This window comes from Jaculus jaculus, chromosome 6, assembly GCF_020740685.1.
Source record: "Jaculus jaculus isolate mJacJac1 chromosome 6, mJacJac1.mat.Y.cur, whole genome shotgun sequence".
Taxonomy (NCBI): domain Eukaryota; kingdom Metazoa; phylum Chordata; class Mammalia; order Rodentia; family Dipodidae; genus Jaculus; species Jaculus jaculus.
Genome location: NC_059107.1, coordinates 154701602 through 154729580, shown reverse-complemented (window position 1 = coordinate 154729580; position 27979 = coordinate 154701602). Strand labels below are relative to the sequence as shown.

Genomic DNA, 27979 nt, shown 5'->3' with positions numbered 1-27979 from the left:
CTCTGCCGGCCTGGCAGCCTTCTGTTACCTGCTCTGTGCAGCAGGGGATGGCAGTGGACTCAGCGTTCGCGAGGACCTGAGGGAGGACGGCGCCACGGCCCCTTGTCTCAGCCAGGTGATGCCTCTGCACGGTCCCCTGGGAGCCCAGGAATCTCCACCACCCTGTCCTCACCCCCCCCCCACCAGGGGCAGCCAGTGAAGGTCATGGGAGGGGGCACTTGGCTGATTCAGTTCCCCCAGCAGTCAGTTTTCTTCCTGGGCTCTGATGCTCACCCTGTATTTAGGGACGCCCTAGGGATGGGGTGGTCTAGCTCTCAGGACTCTAGCCTTAAAAACACCCCACAGCCCCTTGGGCCAGGCTGCTCCTTCCCAGCCCACTGTGGGCTTCTCTGGCCTCTGTGCTGGTCCTCCAGCCCAGAAGGATGGAGAAGGAGGTGGGTGGCTAGACTCGATGCTGCCCAGGGGGACATAATGAGAGAAGGACATGGGGAAGCCACGTCTGCTCTCTGAGGACTGACTCTCTTGCTGCCTAGGGCCCAGCCTAGCAAGTGCTCCTCAGGAGCCTGGTGGCTGAGGGAGGAGAGAGGGCCCCCTCCGAGACCTGGCTGAGAAGCCAGATCTCTAGGAACCTTGGGCTGGAGGTGAGAGGCTGCTTTTGAGCTTGTATTTGTGTGTGTGTGTATGTGTGTGTGTGTTTTGGCTGGGTGACTAGACAGGCCACCCGCTCTAGGCACTGGACTCTACCTCTGGGGCTGTCAGGAGTAGAGACTCTACCCTCAGCCATGTTTGTAGGCTCCCCCCGCTGCACCCAGGGACAGATGGGTGACTGGAGAGAGATCAGAGACATCCTTCAGGGTCCCCGTCCTTCCCCACGCTTTGCCTGGAGATGACGTGCAGTTGAACAATAGGAGACAAGTGCTGTGTATGTGTGTGTGTGTGTGTGTGTGTGAGAGAGAGAGAGAGAGAGAGAGAGAGGAGAGAGAGAGTGCATCAGTGTGCGGTGTTTTAGAGTACGTGTGGAGCATGGGTGTGTGTATATGTGTGTGTGAAGGTAGCTAGAGACGTTCATGGAAACGGGGCTCCAAGGCCAGAAGTCAGGAGGGCACGTGCCTAGTCACCCACCTTCTGCTTACCTCGCTGACCCTCTTGCTTGAGTGAAGTCCCAGCTCTAGCCTGGGCAAAAGGCTGCCTGTGCCTTAGTCTTTGCACCCAAAAAAGAGCAGCAAGAGGTGTTTGTTACTCTTGGGCTATGAGAAGTGCACGCTGAAACAGCCCCACGGGGCTGGGACGGTGTGGGACAGGGAGAGTGGTGTCCGCCACTGCTGATGTGTCTTCATCATCATCATCGTCGCCGCCGTCGTCAGTGGGGTCATCATCGAACTGGAAATCAGGTGACCCAGTTTGAGCAGCTTGGCCTCTAGTTCAGACACTGATGACATGGGATGACAATCTCCATAGAGGCTGTGGTGGGACAGATGAGTCAGAAGGTGGGTGGAGTGGTCTGATGGTTGTGAAGGGTGAGCTTGGGCAAGCCCCCAGGTGGAGAGCAGCTGCGACTGAGGTCCTGGGCCGTGCATGCTGTCACGGAGGGCTGTGCGTACTGTCCTGGGGGGCTGTGTGTGCTGTCCTGGGGGGCTGTGCGTGCTGTCACGGAGGGCTGTGCGTGCTGTCCTGGGGGGCTGTGTGTGCTGTCACGGAGGGCTGTGCGTGCTGTCACGGAGGGCTGTGCGTGCTGTCCTGGGGGGCCGAAGCTGGCCTTGGTTTGTATGACTTTCAGCAGTTTCCGCAGTCTCCCTGAGACTCAGTTTCCTCCTTGCAGGAGAAGGATGCAACCATTGAGACCGCCTGGAGCGTCCCCCACCTGACCCTGCTGGAACCTTCCACTCTCTCTTCCCCTGTGCTGCCCGTGGTGGACACTCCCGCTTCTCCTCAGCCAGGATGGGCGGAGGTGCTCATGGCGACTTTCCCACTCTACTGTGAACCGTGAGGTCTGGCTCAGACCTTGTCATCTTGCCTTTTATCCCTATTACTCTTCCCTGGGTTTAGGTCCCAAGACCCTCTGGGATTGAAGTCACCCTAATTCCTGGGCCTGGCCTGGGTGACCCCCTCATCAAAGACCCACGGTGCCCCCCACAAAAAGCTGACACAATGAAATGTTTGGCTCAGGCTGGGTGGGGGGCTTGGTTGGGTTCTATGCTCTCTGAAGCGCCCTGTGTTGTTGGAGGGTCTGTATATTCCAGGGCCTTCCTGTGGGATGGTGAGTTGGGCAAAAGTGAGCCCACAGTGACTTCTTGGAGCTCCGGCCCCCGGGATAAGCACCTACTGATCAACTCTTGCCCTGCTGGGCCCTGATGCCACAGGGCAGGGAAGTCCTGGGTGTGGCTGAGCTCTGTGTTCCTGGCCCAGGACAAGCAGTGACTTAAAGCCTCCGTCTGCTTGTCTGTATAGTGGGGCCAGAGCTGCTGCAAAGCCCCAGGGCGGAGAGGAGAGAAGAGGCTGGTGAGTGGGAAGAGCCTGGCAGGGGCCTGGCAGAGTAGGCACGAGTGGTGAGTGCTGTCCTTGGGGTCAGTGGCAGTGCCTGCCGTCCTGAGGACTTCTGAGCACGTTCATTCAGCCCGTGGCATTTGTTGGGCACTCACTGTAATGCAGGTTCAGCAGTCTGCACAGTAGTAAACTGCCTGGCCAGGACTTCTTTACCCAGGAGGGAGGAACAGTGGCTCAGGGTAGGATGTCCAGGGGAGAGGAGGCTTTTGGAATGGGTCTTAAGGAATAACAAGAGCCTTGGAGATGATGGGGGGAAGAAGGACTCAAGGAAAGGCCTTTAGGAGCAAGTCCAGAGCCAAGGGCTTGGGTAGGCATAGAGGGGTGTTGTGGGAATGCACATCCCCCCACCCAATGCTCACACACACCCATATGTGCAACTGAAGGGCTGGCTGGGCTGCTGAGGGAAATTCAGCTTTTTGAGGCTTTAGGCTGGCAGGCGGTGGCTGGAGGGAAGCTTTTGGAGTGGTCGCTAGAGCAGAGGGACATGCTTCTGGCCAGGCTGGAAGGACACGTGGCTGGCCTGAGAGGGTAGAGAAGGAGCAAAATGGGCTCATTGTCACAAGGCTACCCTATTTCTGGGGGCTCCTGTCTGGCTGGGTGTGAGGATGAGGGGATCGAGCCCAGGCATAGCTGAGACATCAGGACCAGGTGGCACAGCTACCCAGCCCTCACAGTTGAACAGCAGGAGAGCTGGGCTTTTGCTGGGCCTGGGGAGTCCCTGAGCTGGAGAGAGACCCATAGGAGGAAGGGGTGGGGCTGGGGAGACCCGGGAAGACAGGAAGAAGGGGAGCCAGGAGAAGAGACACTGAAGTGAGCAAGTAGGGCCGAGGTGGGCAGTGTGTGGGGGGGTTTGGGGATTTGGAGATTTGGAGGCTCTGTGGTGCAAGGAGCGGGAAGCCAGAGGGACTCTCAGCAGTTCCCAGCCTGCCTGTTCCTCTCCCCTGGGACCAGAGCCACCACCCCTCTCCCTGGGAGCTCCCAGCTCAGCTCCTGCCTCTGCTTCCTGCTTTGCCTGCTCCGACCCAGTCTCCTTACAGCAGTCCCGTTATTTACCCAAGTGATCTCGGCCTGCCGTCTCTTTTTATAAGAACGCATGCGTGTGTAAGTTCACGTGTGCGCGCGCACATGCATGTGGAGGCCAGAGGACAGCCTCGGGTGTCATTCCTCAGCAAGGTGCCATCCACCTAGTTCTTGTTTCTCTGAGACAAGGCGACTCACTGTCTGCGAACTTGGGCTAATCAGACTAGAATAGCAGGCCAGGGAGGTACTGAGATCTACCTGGCTCTGCCTGCCCCGCCCCGAGATTATGCGCATATGTGTCAATACATCTGGCATCTTTTAAGATCTTCTTATTTGGGGCTGGAGAGATGGTTTAGCGGTTAAGGCGCTTGCCTGCAAAGCCAAAGGACTCAGGTTTGATTCCCCAGGACCCACGTTAGCCAGATGCACAAGGGGGCGCACGCGTCTGGAGTTCGTTTGCAGTGGCTGGATGCTCTGGCGCGCCCATTCTCTCTCTCTCTCTCTTTCCTTCCTCTCTCTCTCTCCACCACTAAGCCATCTCTCTAGCCCACACATCTGGCATTTTTACATGGGTTCTGGGGATCTAACTCAGGTATTCATGCATATAAAACAAGCACTTTATAGACAAGCTATTCCCCTAGCCCCTAACCCGTCCATTTTTCTCATGCCTCCCTCCCTACCCCGCAGAGGGATATCTCCCTGTGCATTCATAGCCCAGGTCACAAAAGGTGTTCTCATGGCGAGGCTAGACTCAGCCAAGAGTCCTTGACCTTATTAGTCATTGGACCTTGAAGGCAGGGTTCTTCCCCAAAGTCCCCTGCTCAGCATGGTGTGGCCGCTGTGGTGGAAGGCGGGCTACATGCTGCTGGGACATACGGGCTTTGGCAGCAGACGCTCCTCGGGGCAGATCTGGGGAGCTAGAGACAGGGACCCTGAGCTAAGTGTCAGTGTTAACAGAGCCTCAGCGGGCTTAGAGATCTTGCATCCTGTCCTTGACGCAGCGCCCGGCCAGACTTCCTGGGCGTCTGCAGGAGCTCCTGGGCAGCCAGGGGAGTGGGGATGTGGCCAGGTCCTCAGAAGCTTACACAGCGCTCTATGCCTCCATTTCCTCATCTGTGAAACGGGCATAACGAAAGCACCACCTCCTCAGGTGAGTGAGTGTGTAGCGAACCTGCGCGGTGTTCAGAGTGCCTGCCACGTGCTCATGCCACCTGACCGTGATGCTGTCATTGCAATTCCCTGTCATCACTGGGTCTTCATTTGCCTAAGGTGCCATCAGCTCTTTCAAAGCTGAATTATAAGAACTGCTTTATGAACCTCTATCTGGTGTTTTTTTTTTTTTTTTTTTTTTTCCGAGATAGGGTCTCACTGTAGCCCTGGCTGACCTGGAATTCACTATGTAGTCTCAGGCTGGCCTTGAACTCATAGCGATCCTCCTACCTCTACCTCTGGAGTGCTGGGTTAAGGCGTGCGCCACCACGCCCAACATGAATCCCCTCTGTGAGCAAGGCTATATGTTCTTAGATGGTCCAGAGCGTCGGTGTTGGCATGGCTAGAGTCCTTCAGCCTCTGCTCACCCTTACTTATGCCCTGGTAGGGAGTAGGTGATGTCCTCCTACCCAGCCTCCTTCCCCTCCTGAGGGCCTGAGTAGCATTCCTGGTGGCTCCATCCTGGAGGTGTGGGGCTGCCCTGTCTGGACTCTATGGGGGAGGGCTGCCCAGCATCTTCCTCTTAACCCAGGAGTCCAGAGTTCCCTTGCCTATGAGGCTGTTAGACTTTGGGGAAGGAAAAAGAATTCTACTTCCAGAAACATCGTGGGCTTCCAGAGCCACATGGGCCAGAAGCTAGTCTTGACCTGCCGGGCTTGCCAGGGCTGAAGTCAGAGCTCCTGCCCAGCCCCTGACTTCTCTGAGCCCGTCCTGTGAAGGGTGAGGGCAGGCTAGCCAGGAACCCACCCACCCCTGGACCCCTGGCCAGCACCTCCTGCTCTGTCATTACTTCAATTGTCCATCCTTTGGCAGCCGCCTGCTCTGTGGCAGGCACTGTTAGGAATTGGGAACTAGGGAAGGAACAAAACTCAAATGTCCCCATTCTCATGGAAGACCATGGTGTGTGTGTGTGTGTATAGTGAGGAAACATCTGTGGCTCCAGTTTCACGTTACTTCCATAACCATAGCCAGATGATATTAAACAAGACCTTCCTGAACTAAACAATGCTGCCATGAGTGGTGTGCTAAAATATTCTCGTGCTGTCCCGCTGCCTCCCGTGTGGGGCCCGAGCCATCCCCTTGCCCAGTGTGCCCACAATGCATAGCGAGGATTCCTGGCTGGGCCACGCTCATTTCGCTGCCCTCTCCCCTTCTTCTCTCCCCAGGGTTCTTCCGTCCCCAGCCCTGCCCCGTGGATGTGATGGCCATCCTTGCTGTGTCTCCGTGCGCCTACCTTCTCGTAGTCCTCCTGCCCCTGGCTACGCCTGCGGAGGTGGAAGGTGAGGGCTGGGCATCTGGACAGCTGTGCTTCCCCTGGGTGAGAGGTCACAGCCCGCTGGAGCCTGTCCTGGCCCTTGATTCTCAGGAGGGATGGGGCAATGGGAACAGAGGATCAGGCCCTTCCTCCCTGTCCTTGTCCCTGCCCTGCCTGTGTGCCAGAAGTTGGTTGACGGTCAGGTCTGGAGGCTGGGTGTGCCCTGCTGACCGCTCGCACCCCACCTTGCCTACAGGTGCCCCCCAGCTGGCATGTTTCTACAACTCGAGAGCCAACATCTCCTGCGTGTGGAGCCGGGAGGAGGGCTCGGAGGCCACGTCCTGCCGCCTTCATGCCCAGTCGAACTACCGGTGAGCGCGGACCGGCCACTTCACACAACCTTAAGGCCGTGGGTTTCCCAGCTGTGAATCTTGCAGATCGGAGCCCCACATCGCAGGAGCTGGTTCTGACCTTGGACCACTCAGCCGCTTAGGTCCCCAGCACAGGGTGGCCTCTTTCTTGGCTGTAGCTGAGAACAAGGAAGTTGAATGACAATGGCTGCTGTGTCAAGGCTAGATTCCTTGTCGTAGGCTAGGGGAGGCAGGTTGCGGGTGCTCCCCAAGATCTTTGGGTAATCTTGGATTTTTTTTTTTCTAAATTTTTTTTTTGTTCATTTTTTATTTATTTATTTGAAAGCGACAGACATAGAGAGAAAGACAGATAGAGGGAGAGAGAGAGAATGGGCGCGCCAGGGCTTCCAGCCTCTGCAAACGAACTCCAGACGCGTGCGCCCCCTTGTGCATCTGGCTAATGTGGGACCTGGGGAACCGAGCCTCGAACCGGGGTCCTTAGGCTTCACAGGCAAGCGCTTAACCGCTAAGCCATCTCTCCAGCCCTAATCGTGGATTTTGAGAGCTCCCTTTGGCAGCTGTGAGGAGAAGGGCCATGACCTGGGCAGATGCTGTCCTGTGGGGACAGATCAAGGGAGCCTAGGGGTGAGGAGGGAGTCGGTGAAGCTCAGTAGTGAAGGCCTTGGGCACACCAGGGATGGGAGGAGGCTGACACAGAGGGAGTTCGGAGGCAGAAGGGTGAAGGAGCTGCAAGGGACAAGGAGGGCTGGGGATAAAGGTGAATTTGAGCCCTGGCTCCCACACAAGGTGCTTTAAGGGGGTTCTAGATTATGATGGCTCCTGGGGACCAGGTTGGGAGGCCAAGGGCAGGGAACGGTGCCCTTGAGGGGAGGAGCCCCGGGAGCACATATGACAGCTGGTGCCCCACTGACCTGGGTTGGCACTGGGCTGACTGTCACCCAGCCTACCAGGCTGCCCGCTGTTGGGGCCCGTCACTAGCATAGAGGGCCCAAGATGGGTCCCTGGGCAGCTGTGTGGCTCCCTCCTTGTGTTTCGTGCTTGGTTTTTTGCATATATCTGTGTGTTCATATGTCTTCATACATCCATTGGTACGCATGTGTCTGCATGGAGCCAGAGATTGAGGTTAGGTCTTCCTCAACACTCCACACCTTGTTATTTCTAGAGACAGGGTCGCGCACTGAACACAGGGCACAGTGATTAGTCTAGACTAGCTAGCCTACAAGCCCTGTCTTAGCCTCAACCCCAGTGCCGGGAGTACAGGAGCACGTCCACACGCCTAGCATTTGACATGGCTCTGGAGATTGAACTCGGGGCCCTTATGCTGCCGTGGCAAACACCTCACCCACTGAGCCACCTCTGTTTTCTAATGTTCTTTTTGTTTTGCCAGGTCCTGGAACGTCACCTGTGAGCTGTTCCCAGTGACACAGGACTCCTGGGCCTGCAGCCTAATTCTTGGACCCCCAGATGTGAGTAGCCAGGCCAGAGAGGCTGCGAGGCGTCCTCGCAGCTGCAGCCCGAGGCCTCGGGGATGGCTTGCGCCCCTTACGCGCCTGAGACCCGGGGGCCGAGGCTGCGGGGCGGGAGGCAGGGGGACGGGCTTGCCCCCTTCCTGGATCTGTTTGGACTGTTTGTCCCACAACCTCTCTGTGTGCTTGTGAGTCCTGCCGCCTTTCTGAATTCTCTACCAAACAGGGACAGTGTCCCAGTGTCAATGGCAAATGCACTGAGGCATTCCAGGGGTGGGGTGGGGGTGGGAGGAGAGCGCAGTGCCTGAGGTTGGCGTCCCAGCCCTAGCACCATCTCAAGTGGCCGGATGACCGTGCACCCCTTCACTGCCTCAATTTCCCTATCCATAAAATGGGAACAAGAGTGGAATCTCACTTGGGAGATGAAGCACTTTACTGTGGGTGCTAACAAAGTAGGCGTGGGCGCGGCCACCATCAGACTCTCACCATGCCATGGGAGAAGCCAGCGTCACCCTTACCGATGAAGAATCAAAGGGTCAGAGAGGTGTGATCCCTACCCAAGGTCACCCAGCCACAAGCCACCGAGCTGGGGTTGACCCCAGGCCTGTGGGTCTCTGGTGGGCTTTTCCGAGTTGCTCCAGGGAAGGGCCCCCGGCACATCCGGGTGGATGTGTGGCCCAGCCTTCTTGGCAAACTGAGTGGGTGGCTGGCCCCAGCAAGCCCAAGCTGAATTGCTGCAGGTTTTTTCACACACTCTTAAGAGTCATGGAGAGCTTGGGAAGAGGGAGGTCACACGGTAGAGCCCGAGAATGTCCAGCCTCTGGGACCATGGCTATAACCCACCCTTGGAGCTCAGCAGGGGCCCTGGTTTCCCTCCTGGTGCCACCAGTTTCTAGCTGTGTGACCTGAGGCGAGTCCCCAACCTTCTCTGTGCTTCAGTCTTCTTGTCCTCTGATGGGAGTAGTGACTGACGGGACCCACAGCTCAGAGGGCGGTGAGAAAATTAAATAAGATAATTCGTGCAGAGGGTCCAGAACAGTGCATAGCAGAGAGCAAGTGCTCCCCAGAATCCAGCACTGGAACCCCTTTGGGGCAGCACCTGGAATAATACGCCATCATACTGCCGTGATGTGGGCAAGCCCGGCCTCACGGGTGCCGTAAGAAGCGAGATCAGCACCCTCGGGTGCACAGAGAGGAAGTGTGTCCTGACTGGCCAGTTGGGGAGCTCTGGCCGTCAAGGTCTGTGTAGGCTGGAGAAGCCTAGATGCCGAATAGCCACTCCAGGCCTGAGCACACGCCCCATTGTGGCCTGGCCCCAAGCTTCCTCCTGCAGCCTGTGGGCAGCTGCCCGCTAAGGAGGCTCACTCAGAACACGGTGTCCTCCGTGCTGTGGTCACTCAGCACACTGTGGTCCCCTGCCCTCAGTGCTGTGGTCACTCGATGAGGCTGGGGATGTGATGGCCTCATGTGAACCTGGCTTCTTACTAACCAGCGGAGCAGTGTGGGCCCAGCCCCAAACCTCAGGGCTCTCAGAGCAGGGTGGGGAGGGACTGCTGTTGGATAGCACAGACATGGGAGAAATGACTGCTCAGAAATGACTGCTCAGTACCTGGCCATTTCCCTCCAGAGCAACCAAGAGGTGGCTCTATCAAGTGTCAGGTGCCTCTTTCATGGGGAACTCCCTTCCTCCTCTGGAAGCCTACTTCGCGTTAGGTCAGGGGAGAGCCAAATTCAGCTGTTGACTGTGCTTTTAAATAAAGTTTTATTGGAACGTGGCCCTGCTGTTTGCTCACATCTTCTCTGTGGCTTCTTCAAAGAATGATGGCAGACAGAGTTGAGCTGTATGGAGGCCATGTGGTCTGTGCCACATGCCGAAAATGTTGGCAGCCTGGCCAGTTGTAGACAACGTTTGATACCTCCTGCTTTAGATGGCCTGGCACATGGCAGGGTGTGTCCTCACCTTGTCATGTCCACTGATCTGCCTTCTGTCCTGTGACCGCTGGCAGCTACCTGCGTGCCCTTCCTCTCTTGCAGTCGCAGAAGCTGACCTCGGTTGACGTGGTTAACATCAGCGTGGTGTGCTGGGAAGGGGAGCGTTGGCGCCTGGTGAACAGCGTGGGTTTCCAGCCCTTTGAACACTGTGAGTGAGGAGAGCCAGGGCGGGTGGGGTCCTGTCGGTCTCTGAGCCCATTCTGTGCTGGTCCCACTGCCTTGAAGGCTCTTCCCACTTGGGAGATGCCACCTTTGGCTCAGTGAAGACTCCCCACGTCCAGGAGGACATCCCACAACCCCCACCCTTTCCTACCTCCTCTGATATAGTAGAGGTCATCTGTTGTCACTGTGGGTGGCTCTGTCTCCTTCACTGGGCTGGGAGGTCTCCAGGGACAGAGTCTCTGCCACCCAGGGGGGCTCCTCTTCAAGGCTTCCTTACCAGGCTTGATCAGAGCAGTGCTCTGGGGAGGTTTGTTGAAAGACTGTGTGTGTCCCTTGATATTGGGAGCCACATCTAGGAAAGAGGTAGACTAGAGGGTGGGATCTAGGCAGCATTGAGCATGTCTGAGCCCGAGTTTACTTCTCTCCAAAATGCGGATATCGGAGTCCTCATGGTTAGACGGAGTATGAGCTGAGCCGCAGAAAGTACCTAATAAGTCAGTACTCAGTAAAGGCCTCAGAGTTTCAGAAACTGAGAGTAATGTAGCTCATAAAATGGTATAATTAGGCTGGAGAGGTGGCTCAGTGGGTAAGAGCGCTGCCCATCAGGCACGAGGGCCCGAGACTGCCCGAGTTTGACTCACATCCCCCACCTTGCCACTCCAGGCCTGTGGGGGAAGGGAGACTGGAGAACTGGAAAGTGGCACTCTGGAATCAGGAAGAGACTCCATGTCAAGGAAACAGAAAGATGAGTGGCAGAGTGGGCACCTCTGCCCTCTGTGTGTGCCCGAGCCATGCACTTCTGCACACTTGCATGCTCCACACACACACCACAACATGCCACATATATACCACACTGTGCACACTGTACACTCAGGACAATGAGAGGAATGTCACCACCATCAAACTAAAGATACATGAGGGCGGGAGAGATGGCTCAGTCGTTAAAAGTACTTGCTAGCATATCATGACGGCCTGAGTTCAATTCCCCAGTACCCACACAAAGCCAGATGCACAAAGTGGCACGTGCATCTGGAGTTCATTTGCAGTGGCAGGAGACCCTGGCATTATGCCCATTCTCTCCCTCTCTCTCTGCCTACTTCTTTCTCTGCTTCTCTCCCAAATAAATAAATAAATAAATAAATATATTTTTAAATACATGAGGGCTGGAGATGTGGCTCAGAGATGGCACATTTTCCCAGCATGTGCCTGGGCTCTATCCCCAGTGCCAGAATAAAAAAAAAAACCATGGTATTAATAATTAACAAAAATACTAATATATTGAATATATAAATATTAATTTATACATAAATGATATAGATTATATGTAAACTTCTGCACTATATAATATATGTATATAATGTGAATATACATACTTATATAGTATACCATATAAATGTGCTTATTTGCATACTTATGTTTTATACTATGTAAATGTATATGTATGAACATAAAACCATAAATGATATATAGGAATAAATAAGGAACACCAGCTATACTATAGAGCTCTCAGATCAGTTCCCCAGAGCAAGACTGAGCTATCAATTCACACAGCAGGGGGTAAATCAATAATGGATGGTCTCTCAAGCATCCAGCCTTCAACAGACACAAAGTCATCAGGCATCGCAGGCCCAGGGCACAAAAGGGAGAGAGAACCAGATAGATATTCAGTCTCTCAGGCCAGATCAAGTAGTAGCAAATAAGACAAAGCCACAGGGCGGGCGAGGGGGAGGGTGTGACCAGGGAAGGCCATACCCTTTGAGCAGAGAACAGGGCTCCTGGAGGGATTGGCTAATGCCAAGGGGAGGCTGGCCGGTGCAGAGGAGGTGGGGTTGGTACCATGGAGGCCTGGCTTGAACCATGGATCTGTGCTTCTCAACCATTGATGCTTGACGACTGTTCCCTCCTGTCTCCCTGGTGCAGTTCGCCTGATGGCTCCCCTGTCCCTGGAGGTCACGCAGGTGGAGACTCACACCTGCAACATAAGCTGGCAGATCCACCTCGTCTCTCACTACATTCTCCAAGAACTGGAGTTTGAGGCCCGCACCAGGGCCCCTGGCAGCAGGTGGGAGGTGAGCGTGTCACCCCTCCTCACTGCCCTGCCGTCTCTGCCTCGCCTGGGGCGTGCTCATGGGCTGTCACTTACTTCTCCATCGGATTGTGAGCCATCAGCCCCAGGGAGTTGGTGGGTGGCTGAGCCAACCCCGTTCCCGCCGCCACGCTCGGTGCTTCCCAATCAGCCCCTGTCCTTACAGCCCAGGGGCGGGGCGCGGGTTCATGACTGTGAGACGTAACGGCTGCCCACCTGTGACACGTGGGCATGCTCCCCATGCCGCGTGCTCCCACCAAGGGTCATGGGAGGTTGAGGCGTTTCGTTCGTGCACTCGCTCCTGGACTGCTGAATGGATCCCTCAGCATGTTCACCGAGCACGTGCTGGGCACTGCGGGAGGAGTGTTATGGTGGGCATGGGTTTTTGGGGAGGCGGGGGAATCAGACTGGCCCACAGAGACTAAGTAGAACAGGAAGGGATGACATACTGGAGTGACCAGGTGGGGTTTCTGGCCGCCCTGGGGCCGCTGCGCATTGGTCTCCCAGGGGCATCCAGGCAACTATGGAGCAGGGTCTTGAGTGGACGTGAGTGTGACGGGAAGAAACACCCGGGAGGCAGCTTCAGAGAACAGCTCGTTTATTTGTCAGGGGAATGGGTTAATAAGCATTTGTGAAAGAGCGGGAAGAGGTATGGGTAGGTACGGGTCATAAGGGGACTGGTTGGTTCAAAGGTCCTGCTGATGCCTAATTAGCATGTCGTGACGTCACGGGTGAGCAGGAAAGGGTCATGAGGTCTAAGTAGTGGTGGGAAAAGGGTACAGGTCTCAGGATTGGCTGTGCGAAGGCTGCTGGCTGATACCTCATTAACGTACAGGGACATGCCGGGCTAGCAGCAAGAGGTCACAAGGCTCTGGGGAAAGTCAAACCTAAGTCTTATCAGGATGCCCAGGTATCCTGGGCTGGGGGAGGGAGCGACCTCACTCCTGCAGGCTGAGGCCCGAGTTTATCGGGGTCCAGGCTTGCTGCATCCTCAGAGAGGGAGTGGCCCCCACCTCCTGCCAGCCTCAGACCAGAAGTTATCGGGGTCTAGGCCAGCTGCGACCTCCTGTGTCCCCAGGCTTGTACCGTGCCTGGCAGCTCAGGCCCACTTTGACCCTCCGTGGCCCGGGCCTTACCTGTGCCCGACAACCAGGCTACTTCACACCCAGGGCAGCTGAAGACACAGGAAGTGGCTTAGTTCTCAGGACAGGAAGTAGGGAGAGGCATGCCAAGGTGGGGGTCAGGGCTATGCACACCTCCCTCTCTCTAGCCTCATGGACACTACCCTTCAGTAGGGAGTGGCTCCAGAATGGTCCCCCTGGAAGAACCCGGGGACTGGCAGATGGGTTAGCTGGTGGGGGACAGCGAGGAGAGGGGCGTAGGGTAATCCTGGAATCTGGGATTCCAAAGCAGCCCTTGGGAAGGTTGGTGAAGGCGCTGCTTGCTTGGCCTCTTGGCCCAGCCATGAGAGGTGAGGTGGGCAGTGAAAACTGTTAGATTTGGGGGTTGCATTCTAGAGGCACCAAGACAAATACTTCTTTGGGGTTTAAGATGTTGCTGTAAATGGGCGAGAGAGAGGAAGAAGGGAAGAAAAAGAGGGAGAGAGAGAAAGGTGAGAGGGAGAGCGGGTAGGAGGGAGTGCCAGCGTCAGGGAGGAGGAGAGTCTCTAGAGAAAGAGAAGAGGCCCGAGGGAGTTTCATGGAAGGGAGAGAGAAACTGCCCTGCAAGAGAGGGGCCTTGGTGATGTGATGAGGGGTCGGGGGAAGGTGGCATTTGCTCTTGTTTCGGCCTAGAGGTACCCTCAGTGCCAGAAGCCCAGGCCTAGTCATGGCGGGCTGGGAGCGGGGAGCGCTCTGGGACTCTCCCAGCAACCTCTCTCTGAGTCACCGCCATCTCTGTCAGGACGCCCCCCTGCTGAGCCTCCGCCAGAGGCAGCAGTGGATATACCTGGAGGTGCTCACCCCGGACACCCCGTACGAGTTCCAGGTGCGGGTCAGGGCCCAGCGAGGCCACCACAGGGCCTGGAGCCCCTGGAGTCAGCCCCTGGCCTTTCGGACCAAGCCAGCAGGTATGGTGGGCAGTGGGGAAGGGGTCCAGAGGCTCTGGGAAGCTGCTGGCACTGAGTCAGGGCCTACATCAGCTAACTGCATCTTCTGTCGGCCCATTTACCAGGTGGAGACAGGGTTTATGAGGCGGGAGGGATTGGCCATGGCCAGTGTGTGGGGGGTGGGGCAATAGCAGGCCCTTTCCTGTTCCCCACTTGGAAACCCTAGAGTCCTAGTTCTGGCATGGGCCCAAGACCACTTCTTCCCCAAACTCACCTGCAGGACAGGGGCCGTGAGGAGAGGCAGTTCTGCTGGCATAGCCCCTCTGCCTGGGCACCCCGGGTCTACTGTACCAATGGGGAACCCCTGGCCCTCGTCACATCAAAGTCTGAGCTCAAGTTCAAGTGACACGGAGGCTCTAGGTGTGGTTTTCAGAGGAAGCTGGCTGGAAAAGGGGCTGCAGTTGCTGAGGTTAAGGTTGGCCACCATGGCCACAGGCTCTGTCTGGAACTCAGCGGCCCTGGGGATGTCCCAAGTCCCATTTAAGGTCACAGGTATCTGTTACTTCTAGTTGCTAGAATCAAATACCCACCAGAAGCAGCTCAAGGAAGGAGAGGGGTCATTTTTGGCTCATAATAGTTTCAAGGGGAGACCATCACAGCAGGAGCCAGAATCACATTGTCATACCTGCAAGGCTGAAGTGTGTTACAGGAAACTGAGGCACCCCAAAACCGGCACCAGAGGCTGAGTTGACTATCAGGATGTTTATTTTCATGCCAGTGTGGGCCCAGGGAAACCTCTTCCCCAAGCCCGGCCCCTGACTCTTGGTGGTTCAGAGCTTATATACCTTCTCTTGAGCTAGTCTCATTATTGTTAAGTCTCAGAGCCCAGAGCCCTGGCCCAGTACCAGAGTCCTTGAGTATGAGATAGGCAAGTTTTCAATACAAAAGACTGTGCAGTACAGGACATGACCAGTACAAATTCTATACAGTGCAGGCCATAATTGGGGTCAGGGCCTTCTAAAACTCATCCCGATTTCCGTCTCAGGAGAGGAATGAGTGCTAAATCCTTAGCTAGCTTCCCCTTTTACACAGTTCAGAACCCATCCCATGGGCTGGTGTCTCCCAGTTAGAGGGGTCTTCCTACCTCAATTAATCTAACCTAGAAATTCCCTCAAAGACATACATGACCAGAGATTTGTTTCCATGTTGATTCTAAATCCTATTAAGTTGACAATCAGATATTAACCATCACACCATATCTGGTTTCCTCAAGAGGGTGGGACCTAAGAAATCCCCAGACCCAGCAAAGATAAGTCCAGTAAGACACTGGTACCCAGTAGGTCATTGCCCCAGGGGAACTGTGGCTTTCATACCCTGCTGAGTCAACACGCCTCTCACGTTCTCCTATGTCTCCCATCCTCTGCAGACGCCAAAGAGTTTCTAACTCTGCCGTGGCTCTACCAGCTCCTCCTTGGTCTTGCTTGTGTTTTTGGCTTCTTGGTCAGTGTCCACATCGTGGCAAACTGTGGGTGCCTTGGGCCATGGTAAGGAAATTCCCTGCCTTTCTCTTCCCATTCATCTCTCTCTCTCTCTCACCCACACCTTGCCCAGTTGGGCTGTACGTCTGAGCCCCTGCTCCCACACACCCTTCTCTCCCTCTGCCCCCTACCCAATAGCTAGCCAGTCGCTGTGACCCCCCCCCCCAAAAAAAAATAAATGGAAGCTGATGAGGCAGAGAGAGATCCATGGAGCCCGACTGGAGCTCTGTTCTCAGGACTTGGGTTCATGTCAGCGGGCCAAAGGAGTCCTCTTGAATCTGCCCAAGTCTTCCACTGAAGGAACCTCAGCTGGGGTCACAACAGCCAACCCCATGCATGCAGTGCAGCTCTGTGGTGGAGCTCGGTCACGTGCAGAGGCCTCGGGTAGGAAGAGGAGAGGGGCTTCCAGGAATAGAGTGCGGGGAGCATGGTGTGTCTAGAGACCAGCATGGGGCAGGAGAGAAAGCTGACCTTGAACCTGAAGGCACAGATAGCAGCCAGGCTTGTCGGGGCCTTCAAGGCCACGGGGAGGATGCGGGGCTGCTTGCTTGGCAGCTCGGGAGGGTTTCCCCAGCACTGGGATGGGATGAGATTTGGTGTCTGTGGTTCCCGCTGTGCTGTGGAAGGTGGCCTGGTGGGGAGCAGAGTGGCAAGGTGATATGCTGCCCAAGGGGACCCCTGCTCCCTGGGGAGAGCCCTGATCCTCCCAAGAGGCTTTGTAGCTCGTGTGTCCATGACTTTCCAAGGTGCTGGGAAGGTGCAGTTTAGAGCTTCTGTGCCCTCCTAACTGAGGCGAGAATGGATCAAAGAGGTCAGCTGAACTGCCCGGCGTCACACAGCAAAGCAGCATCCCCTCAGCCCCCATCTGAGTACTTCCGTTTCTCCTTTCCTCCTCTGCCAGTCTCCCTAGCCCCAGGCTGGGCTCCAGACACACCATGCTCCCCACACTCTATTCCTGGAAGTCCCTCTCTGCCATGTCCTGGTTTCTGGGCCTGGGAAGGGTTCCCTCTCCCGTCACCCAAGGAGGGGCTCAGTGCCCTCATCGTCATCTTCTGTGCCCTCCAACCCATTTCCAACCGAGCCACCACGCGCTTCTCCGACGCTCCCTTCGTACCCATAATGCACCGGCCCTTGAGCGCTTCCACTGGCCTCTTGAAACCTTTATGCAAATCGATGCAAATCAGAAAGGGTGCCCTGTTCTCCAGATGGCAGCGCGGGGCCCTGGGCACTGAGCTGGCAGGTAGAACGTGAGCTGAGCATGGTCCCACTCATTGTCCCTGAGCAGCCACACGCTGTTGAGCAGTCTTGTCAGTCGCCTTCTCCTTGCTGGCACAAAATACCTGACAAAAAATCAGTTTAAGGGAGGAAGGAATTCTTTCAGCTTGCGGTTCCAGAGGGTAGACCATCATGACAGGGATGGCATGGCAGGGCCAGAAGCTGGAGTCACATCATCACATCAGCAGGGAGGAAGGAGAGAGGGAGAGAGGGGGAGAGAGAGAGAGAAAGGAGTGCTCAGCTAGCTTTCACCTTTTAAAAATATTTATTTCACTTATTTAAGAGAAAGAGGCAGGCTGGCGAAATGACTTAGCTGAGGTTAAGGTGTTTGCCTGTGAAGCCTAAGGACGCTGGTTCGATTCCCCAGGACCCATGTAAACCAGATGCACATGCATCTGGAGTTCATTTGCAGTGGCTAAAGGACCTGACATGACTGTTCTTAAGCTGAGCATTTCTCTCTCTCTCTCTCTCAAATAAATAAACAAATGTAATTTTTTTAAAAAGAGAAAGAGGCAGAGAGAGAGAGAGAGAGAGAGAAAGAGAGAGAAAGAAATGCTCAGTTTGCTTTCTCCTTTTTTTAAAAAATATAATTTATTTATTTATTTGAGAATAAAAGGGAGAGAGAGAGAATGGGTGCACCAGGATCTCCAGCCACTGTAGGCAAACTCCAGATGCATGCCCTACCTTGTGCATCTGGCCTGTGTTGGTACTGGAGAATGAAACCCAGGTCTTTTTTTTATATATATATTTTTTAATTTTTTATTTATTTGAGAGTGACAGACACAGAGAGAAAGACAGATAGAGGGAGAGAGAGAGAATGGGCTCGCCAGGGCTTCCAGCCTCTGCAAACAAACTCCAGACGCATGCGCCCCCTTGTGCATCTGGCTAACGTGGGACCTGGGGAACCAAGCCTCAAACCGGGGTCCTTAGGCTTCACAGGCAAGCACTTAACCGCTAAGCCATCTCTCCAGCCCGAAACCCAGGTCTTTAAACTTCACGGGCCTTAACCGCGAAGCCATCACCCCATCCTGCTTCCTCCTTTTTATACAGACCAGGGACCCAGCCCATGGAATGATGCCGCCCACAGTTTAGTGTGGGGGGGGGGTCCTCTCACTTCAACTATCCTAATCTAGAGCATCCCTCACAAATGTGACCAGAGATTGGTTTCCATGGTGAGCCTGAATCCTGTCAAGTGGACAGCCAGAGACTGACCACCACACCCATGACTACCTCTCTCTCTGGCCTGTGTGGTCTCTCTCCTACCCTGGATCCTTCCCATGAACCAGCCTCTCTTCTGTGTCTACAAAATGAGTTCTCCCATTGCACACTTGGGTCGGGTCTGTCTCCTCCTCAGAATGTTGGCTCCTAGAGAGAGAGGCCTTCGCTGCAGTTCATTCTTATGTCCCTAGTACCCATCTCACCGCAGTACCTACCCTCCCTTAGGGAGTTCTGCCATTATTACTGAGTAAGGGACTGGGCATGGGTCAGCCTCGCCCTGCCTTCAGGCTGTGGAGCTGATGGCAGGACACCCGGTCCCTTGGTCTCACCCTTACCCCGTCCCCTTCTCCTCTGACCAGGCTAAAGATGGCTCTCAAGTACCACATCCCAGACCCCGCCAAGTTCTTCTCCCGGCTTAACTCCCAGCATGGAGGAGACCTCCAGGTAGGAGCAAAAAAGGGTGAAAGACAGAGGAGCGGGATCGACAATGGGATGGGAAGGTGGCCCAGCCACAGTACAAGGGAGCTTCCTGGCGGGGGTCCTAGCTGACTGCTAGAGGAAGAAGAGGAGGAAGAAGAGAAAGGAAAAGGAAGAAGATGAGGAGGAAGGCGATGAGGGGACAAACAGGAGAGGAGGGAGGCATGGAAGAAGAGGATGGAGAGAGGAAGAAGGGGAGGAAGAGGAGCTGAGGATGCACAGGCGGGGTGGGGAGGAAGGCCAGGTGCCCGCTCACCCTTCTACCTTCTCCGGCAGAAGTGGCTCTCCTCCCCCTTCCCCTCGTCTTCCTTCCACCCTGCTGAGCCTGCGCCCGAGATCTCTCCGCTGGAGGTGCTGGACCACGACAGCAAGGCCGCGCAGCTGCTCCCGCTTCAGCAGGACAAGGCGCCCTCGCCCTCGCCCAGCGGCCAGTCTCAGACCAGCTGCTTCACTAACCAGGGCTACTTTTTCTTCCACCTCCCCGATGCCCTGGAGATCGAGGCCTGCCAGGTCTACTTCACCTATGACCCCTGTGCCGAGGAGGGCATGGAGGAGAGCGTACCCGCAGGCTCTCCCCTCCTGCCCCTGGCCGGGGAGAACGACGCCTACTGCACCCTCCCGCCTGGAGACGACCTCCTGCACTTCTCCCCCGGCCTCCTCAGCAGCCCAAGTATCCCCCAAGCTGCCCTGGGAGGTGAGGTGGCATCAGAGGCAAGGCTGGCTTTTTCACTGCAGGAGGACCCTCTAGCCCCCACAGACCCTGACCTGGTGGACTTGCAGTGCCCCCTGGAGCTGGCTCTGGGAGATGCTGGGGAGGAAGTTCCTGCAGTGGGCACCGAGGAAGAAGCTGGTATCCCTGAGGCCAGCCCTTGCCAGCAAGGCCAGGACAGAGCTCCTGCCTGGGGCCTGGACCTGAACACGGATGCCTACCTGTCCCTCCAAGAGCTCCAGGCTCAGGATGCTACCCACCTGCTACAGACAGAGGTGGGAGGCAGCGACTGCCTGTGACGTTTACCAGGCCTGAGGCCGGACCATTTGTCAGCGCCCTCCTTGAGGACTGTCCACTGCCAAGGAGCTGCCTGGTCATCCCCACTCGCATGGCCTCCCACCAAGCCAGCCCTCCACACCCAGAGGTCCTCTTCTGAACCCCACTTGCTGCTGTTCCCTGGTCTGGGTCTAGTTGGGACCTGGAGTGGGGCAGAGGAGGTCGGCCCTGCCTCCCTACTTTAACCACGGAGTCCTTGCTTCCTGCCATGGCATGTTCTCCAAATACAGACTTGCCCATGCTCCTGCCCTGCCCAGAACCTGCCCATGGCTCCCCAGGCCCTTTGGTGCCATTCTCTGCCCCAGCACTTGCTTCTCCAGCGTTGTGGAGCGCTGACTTCTGGGTATGACGTAGCCACTCGCATCTTAATCTGACTGGCTGTGGTGGCCTCACCCCACCAGACCCCAGTAAGATCAGGCCTGTTGACATTCCCTCATGGAAACAAAAGACGCTGGGAAGGGGCATTAGACCCTCACCCAAGACCCCAGCCACTTGCTCCTGCACTCTGCTCCAGGCTGCTCTTACTCTCAGAAGGTGCTAGAATATACTGAGGGTGGAAAGTTAACTCAAGGTGAGGAGTGTGTGGGTGGCGGGGGGAATGTCATCTATGCAGCTGTGAGGAGGTGGGCGCCCGTGTTGGGGTGAGGCTTTTCGGTGATGTACTTATTTTTGATCGCCCACCCTCCTCCTGTAAATAAGCCAGTAAACCCATCAGTTCACCAAGCTCGAGTTAGGTGAAATCGGCACTTTGGTCTGTGGTTGGTGCCTGACCTGGGGTGAAGAGATGTTTTTTAATCTCTATCCTCTGACCTCCACACGAGCACCGTGGCATGCACACCCCTGTACACATGTGTGGACATGCACGCGCGTGTGTACACACACACAAATAAATAATACAATTTTTTTTTTCTGAGCTAGGGCCTCACTCTAGCCCAGGCTGACCTGGAATTCCCTATGCAGTCTCAGGGTGGCCTCGAACTCATGGCGATCCTCCGACCTCTGCCCTCCAAGGGCTGGAATTAGTGGTGTGCAACACTGCACACAACTAAATACAGTTTTTCAAAGTACCATAAAAGAAAATGATGCTTATATTAGGGCTGAGAGTGGAATTTAGTGGTAAAGCACTTGGCTAGTGCACATCAGATTTGAGGTTCCGTCCCCAGCACTGCAAAAATAAAAATAAAAATAAAACAAAATGATGTTTAATCCACTGACTATTGGACATTGGTCATGTCTGTGTGGAGGGGTGACTAGTGAGCAGGGGGAGCTGTTGGTGACCAAGGGGAAACATCCTCTGAGAAGAAAGCAGGATTGAGAAAAGAGCATCCATTATGTATTTGTTTTTTAAAAACATTTTATTTATTTATTTTATTTGAGAGAGAGAGAGTCAGAGACAGACAGAATGGGTGTGTCAGGGCCTCCACATGCATGTGCCACCTTGTGCATCTGGCTTACATGGGTCCTGGGGAATTGAACCTGGGTCCTTTTACTTTGCAAGCAAATGCCTTAATGGCTAAGCCATTATCTCCAGCCCAAGAACATCCTTTTCTTTTCTATGAATCAGGTTGTTCTTTTCCATGTGCAGGCAGCACGAAATGTCTTGTGCATCCATACCTCACAGGTCCAGGCTTGGGAAGTGTTAAACTTGCCTGCCCGTCTGTCTGTCTGTCTATCTATCTATCTATCTAATCTATCTATATCATCTATCATTGTGGTAGTTGGAATGTATGGCCCCATAGACTCAGGTGTTTTATTAAAATTGAATGTTCAGGCTGGAGGGGATGGCTTAGCAGTTCAGGTGTTTGCCTGCAAAGCCAAAGGACCCAGGTTCAATTCCCCAGGACCCACATTAGCCATATGCACAAGGAGGCACATGTGTCTGGAGTTCGTTTGCAGTGGCTGGATGCCCCATTCTCTCTCTCTCTCTCTCTCCCTTCCCACCCTCCCTCTTCTTCTGTCAAATAAATAAAAATAAAATATTAAAGGCATCTACCACCATGCCAGGCTGAGACTTCAAAGACAAATCGAGTTTGCAGCTATCCCTAGCGTCAGACTCCTGCTACAGGGGCATGTCACTGGGGATGGCTCTGAATTCCAACTCAAAGGTGTGCAGAGAGGCCTTGAGCTCTGGCAGGTTCTGTGTGTGCCTGTGTTGCTACTTGCTGCTGGTTCCATTCATGCTTGCTACTTTGTGGTATTTGCTGGCTGTTGGGTGGTGTCTCTGCTTGGCTTCAGGAATGGGAGCCAGGTGCTTCTGCCATTGATGGAACTTTCCCTGGATCTGTAAGCTTGAAATAAGCCCATTCCTCCCATAAAACTGTGTCCGGTTGAATGTTCGTCCCAGCATCGTAGAACTGTATGACAGTCATCCATCTCCCATCTCTCAATCTGTATCAGCATCCTGAGGAACAGCAAAACAAAACTGAAGCCGTCCCTAGATGGTGATCCCTCCTATTCCTCAAGCTGCCCTCATGGCAGACATTGCTAATCAATTGCACTCATGCATGGCAGACATTGCTAATTGATCAAAACCTCCTATTCTGCAGTACTCAGATGCAACTTTAGACTCTTCAATGCTGTGTCAGAGGAACCACCTAATTGATGAGAGCTGGCATCTGGTGACTGAGGTGCTATCTCTGGGCCACATCGCTTCCCAAACAGGTTCTTTTTACAAAAGGAGCTCCTCATTGTCCCTCACTGATTCTCTAGGAATAAGACGTGCAGCCAGGAAAGTTGAGAGGGTGATGAGCAGGGGAGCCTCGGGACCCAGCTGTCCCCACATTTCTGGTTAGAGAACTAGATGAAGAAAGGGGTCACCTAATGCCAAGTGGAGATGGAGAGGCGAGCCAGCAGCCACCACGGATGTGGGTGACGTCCAGTGGGGATTATTAACACAGAGACATCAGGAGAGGGGCCAGGAGGGAGCAGAGGCAGGGGTAGGGAGGGAGGCCCAGGCGGACCTGGGTCAGACGGCAGGTGAGAGGCACCAGCTGGGGACAGGTACAGCTCTGGGTCTCCAAGACCTGCCAGGTACAGCGTGGGAAGCAGGAGGCAGCCAGGCCAATGGGGAGGATGTGGGCAAAGGGTGTAGAGATGGGAGCGCATCCAGGTTCTCACGTACCCTGTGGTTGGATTGATGTGTTTCTTTTCCTCTTCAATTCCCCACCTCTGACGGCCCCCACCTCCCACCTAAGCAACTTCCAAAATTCACAGCTCGAAGGCAAATGATGGTGGAAGTTTAAGAAGAGTAACGCATGTCTGATTCTCTAATTTCCCAGTTAACTGAAAAGGGAGACCCCAGAAAAGCAAAAGTAAAACAAACAAACAACAACAACAACAAAATAAAAAACGAAACACATTGAAACCAGAAGTGGCGTCTCACGCTTGTAATCCCAGTGGTGGGGATACCGAGCAGGAGGGTCCTAAGTTCCAGACCAGCCTGGGCTACGTGGTGAGCCCTGTCTCAAATGACAAAACAAAGAAGCATGTTTAAAAGGAGGAAGAGAATGAGCGTTTGCGCTCCAGACCATTCTAGGCCCTTCCCCACCATCACCCTGCCTGGAAATGAGGACCATGAGAGTCAGGGGTTAGCTGCCCATTTTGCAGGTGAGAAACAGAGGAAACCAAGGTTTCAGTGGTTAAGAAGTGCAGCCAGGATGGTTCAAGGCACTTGCTTGCAAAGCCCAATGGCCAAGGTTTGATTCCCCAGAACCCACATAAAGCCAGATGCACAAAGTGGTGCACGCGTCTGGAGTTTATGTGCAGTGGCAAGAGGCCCTGGTGCCCATACTCTCCTCCCCACCCAAATAAAATATATATATATATATTTTTTAATGTGCCAGCTGGGCGTGGTGGCACACACCTTTAATCCCAGCACTTGGGAGGCAAAGGTAGGAGGATCGCTGTGAGTTCGAGGCCACCCTGAGACTACATAGTGGATTCCAGGTCACCCTGAGCTACAGTGAGACCTTACCATGAAAGAAAGAAAGAAAGAAAGAAAGAAAGAAAGAAAGAAAGAAAGAAAGAAAGAAAGAAAGAAAGAAAGAGAGAAAGGGAGAGAGAAAGAAAGAGAGAGCAGCCAGTAGTGGGTAGAGTCTGGGCTCAAACTCTAAACTCGGCGCTCAGAGACCCTGGCCCTGTGCACATAAACCCACCCAGAGAGGTTCCACTGAATGAAGAAAACCAGAAAGTTCCATTCTTGGCCTCCTGGCAGGCAACCGCGAAACAGCAGGACAGCCTCTGGGCCCAAGACTACTGTGGGAGGAAGAAAACCTCTCCATGCATTGCTGTTGGGAGCTGAGCTCACAGGCCGGTGAGGAACGTGCCGCTGGTGGATCAAGCAAGGTGGTCTTGCTCTGGCCTCCACCTTCCTCCTCACCACCTCAACCTCCTTCGGTGCCCCTGCTCCTGCCCACGGCCCTGGCATGGCATCCCACAGGCCCCCACACTGTCACGTCTCCCGTGGCCCACCCCCGGGGTCACACTTGGGCTCACCATGCTTTGTTTTGCCTCTGGTGACACACTGCTGTTTTCAGCACCAGGGCAGATGCTTTTAAGGTCATTGTCCCTGACTTGGGGGCTCGGGAGGGGGGGTGGCTGGGGGTCTTCTTTCTGCTCTAGTGCCTCGGTTTCCCTTTGGTGAACTGAGCAGTCCGACTAGGTTGCCAGTGCCCTCTTAGTTCTTGTGGTCTGTGGTTCCAGGTGCCACATGTTTTACTTCCAGAAGTGGAGGCTGGGGGATGGTTGAGAACAGGGACCACATGTGACTCATTTGCCTTGGACTTGCTGATCCCTGTGGTTGAAAGTCTTACCCCTAAACAAGCCACTCCCTGACTCCTACAGGCTCCTGTCTTCTGAGCAACCCGTCCTGAGCAGAAGATCTTCTCTGAAGGGTCTCTGCTCTAAGCATCTCATTAACTAACGCGCTCCAAACTTATAGCACTGCCGGAGGGAGGCGCTGTCTCAGGCCATTTTACAGATGAGGTTGGGGCTCAGAGTGATTCGGTGTCTTGGCCCAGGTCACACACACTGTTCCCATGGGCCCAGCTCTTCAAGGCTTCAAAGCGTGTCCTGGATGATACCTCCAACAATCTTGCAGAAACTAGGGCAGGGTGGCGGACACTATGTCCTGTTTCTCAGCTGAGGACAGGAGGTCCCCAAGAAGATGATGCCACGTCCCCAGCCACAGTGAGTTAATGGGGGTGGGGGAGGAGTGTTGGTGAAGTCTGAGCTCAGTACCAGCCTGGCCCTTGTGACTGCCCCTAGGGACAGCCCCTGTGCTGACATTTTCCGACACCAGGGATGTGACGCACCCACTGTCCCACTGCAGGGGTGGAGGCCATGCGAAAGAGAGGCAGGAAGTTTGAAGCACTGGGTGCAGGTTGCGGTGTTGGAGGGGGGGGGCACCCGCGATTCCAGGAAGTCAGGACAGTGAGGGGAGTGAGCAAGTGGCAAACATGCCCCTTCCTCCCTGCTCTGCGCACCTGGCCTCATGCAGACACATGCAGGTGGGCACCTGGGCAGGAGTATTTGCAGAAACTTCTGTGCCAAGTTCAGGGAGTGACTGCAGGGGCCACAGTAGCTGGCAGTCACAGCCTGTTAGCATGAGGCTGCTGGGAAGGGAGCATATTGGGGGGATTTTAGCAGGGGGCAAAGCCAGAGCTCAGAGATTTAGACACAACTGGTTGAGATGTCAGTGAGCGACCCTCATCATCCATCCATCCACCCTTCCTTCCATCCACTCATCCATCCACCCGTCCATCCATCCATCCTTCCTTCCTTCCATCCACTCATCCATCCATCCTTCCTTCCTTCCTTCCTTCCATCCACTCATCCATCCATCAATCCATCCACTCATCCATCCATCCATTCATCTTTCCTTCCTTCCTTCCATCTACTCATCCATCCATCGATCCATCCATCCTTCCTTCCTTTCATTCACTCAACACCCATTTATGAAGGACGATGATGTCTAAGGCAGGTGCCTAGTGACAAAGCAGAAGTCAAGAGCCACTGTCAGCCCTTGTGGCCCTTGCAGCCCTTGGGTGGGGACAGTGGTTACAGCCCTCTAGAGCTGGGCAGCCTCCCATGGAGTCATAGCTCTGCCACCTGCCAGCTGTGACTTTGAGTGGATGCCAAGACTTCTCATGGCTCAGTTTCCTCATGCTGGGGATGCCAGGACTGTCACAGGATGAAAGACTTAGGTGCCTGTGAAGTACTTAAAAGAGGAGAATTGCCTGCTGGTAGACTGACAGCTAGGATGGGCTGTGAGCAGGTGACCCAGGGACAGCAGGTATTGAAGCTGTCTTCTATTACTGTGTGAAGTGGGGGGCTGACTTGGGCTCTGCTGTCTATTCCTTGCCCTCTCTAGGTTCTTGCTCCTTGCGTGCCCCCCACTTCTCAGGGGATGAAGGTTTGACATGTGGCCCCAATCCCTGACTATGGAATACTAGGGCGTGTGGCATCTGTTAAAGGTAAGGCACAGGGTCCTCCTCCTCTCAATTTGGCCATGTTGGCTGCTAGCAGCCTTGTTCGGGGCCAAAGTCATTGTGTTTGTTCTAAGTCTGTATCATTTGGCCCCTTGGAGCCATCTCTCCAGTCCTCTGCTGTTACAAATAAAGACAGCAGTCACATTGGATTAGGGGTCATCTGATGTCCTTCTGCCCTTAACAGCCCCACTTTGCCATGCCTCTTCCACAGGCCATGCGATGGTAGTCTGGGGAGGTGACGCACCTTGATTGGTCACCAACAAACAGATGGAGGGACCACGTGTTTAGTCAGTCTGATTCTCAAACACTGGCTGGATCTTTGTAACGTGAGTGTTGGGCATGCACGACAAGGCCCGTGTCTGTCCTACTGTGCCTCCCCCGCCACCCCCAGCCTCCGAGCCACCCCAGCCAGGCCCAAAAGCAGCTTCCTTGCCCCTGGGGACCAGCAGTAGAATGAAATGCAGACTTCCAGGAGCTGTAAGACCTTTCATGCCATCTGTGTGGGAATGTGTCCCTGTTGTGGAGACGCTTTTCTGAGCAAACATCAAGTCGCGTCAGATAACAGAAACACGACAGAAAGACGCGATTCCACATGTGTGTAGCTTGGTGAACCAATGAGTTCATCTGGGGTTAAAGGAACATGGGTAATGTACAGGCAACCACTGTGCTGAGGAAAATCTCCCTCTTCTCTCTCTCTCCGTGTGTGTGTGTGTGTGTGTGTGTGTGTGTGTGTGTGTGTAAAGGTCAACCATATGTTAACTTCTATGTCCTTCTATGTCCTCTGGAGAGGGGTGTGTTCTCATAAGACCCCCTCCCCTCCCCTCCATGGTGGAAAGTTAACTGGCCCAATCTTGTATGATTTTCCTTCTGGTAATTGCAGCTCCAGACAGTTCAAGAGAGCAACAGCCGTGTCATGCCCGGAGGACAGCATTGCACACCAGTCCCCTTTGCTGTGGTGACCAGAGTCTCCCTTGTCAGCAGAGGGAAGCTGAGCTGCTTCTCTTGGGGACGTGGGGCCCTTGCCCTCTTCACACACCTGGCTCAGTACTTGCTGCTGCCCTCCTGGGGCCAGATCCTCCCCCAGGCTAGGCAGGCCCATGGCTGTGGCCACCGGGTTCACAGAACGCGGATTGTGCAAGCCCTGTCTGCAGACCGTGCCGCTGCCAGCCTGCCTGGGCCAGGGCCTGGGCCACTTGGACTTCCACAGGATGAGATGGGCACAGGGTTGGGCTCAGGAGGTCTGTGACACCATACACATGGTCTCCGTTCCTGTCCCTTGAGAAGGTTGCTACATAGGCCAGGAGACATGTAGGAAGAAGAATGACCTGGGCCTGGGACAGCTAACAGCTGAGAAGAATGGGTCCTCTCTCACAGGGTCGGGGTCAGGACCATGGAAGAAGCAAGACCCCCAAGGGGCTGAGGAGCAGAAGGTGAGGAGTGCCACCCTCCCGGATCTATGCGTACCTTGTTTCACAAATGTACGCATTCCGTCCTATGAGCACACACGTGTTCACACGTGTCCTGCACATCTCACTCCACACAACCCACCCCTCCTTCCAGACATGTACTGTATACATAGATTTTGCACACAATCCCCTAATGTGTAGGTTTTCACCTTCACACGGTATACAGTCAGTATACCCCTGACACCCCATTTTACCTCTCCCCAACCGTGTATTTAGACACCCACGCATACATCTCACATTGCGTGCATATGTTCTCTACACAATTCACCCCCACCCCACACTCATAGTCCCTCTGGGACCCACGTGTCCACAGTACACTG

The 27979-nt window shown here is 54.7% G+C and overlaps 1 protein-coding gene across 1 annotated transcript; it reads left to right on the top strand.

Moving 5' to 3' along the window:
- The first annotated feature begins 12 nt into the window (after positions 1 to 12).
- On the top strand, positions 13 to 19806 carry Il2rb (interleukin 2 receptor subunit beta). Its single transcript, XM_045153476.1, has 11 exons — positions 13 to 115; positions 1820 to 1988; positions 5940 to 6053; positions 6285 to 6399; positions 7787 to 7865; positions 9900 to 10005; positions 11940 to 12088; positions 14008 to 14185; positions 15588 to 15696; positions 18543 to 18627; positions 18937 to 19806. Exons 3-11 carry the CDS (start codon positions 5975 to 5977, stop codon positions 19666 to 19668), a joined length of 1632 nt encoding a protein of 543 aa, XP_045009411.1. The 5' UTR covers positions 13 to 115; positions 1820 to 1988; positions 5940 to 5974; the 3' UTR covers positions 19669 to 19806.
- Positions 19807 to 27979: the final 8173 nt, after the last annotated feature.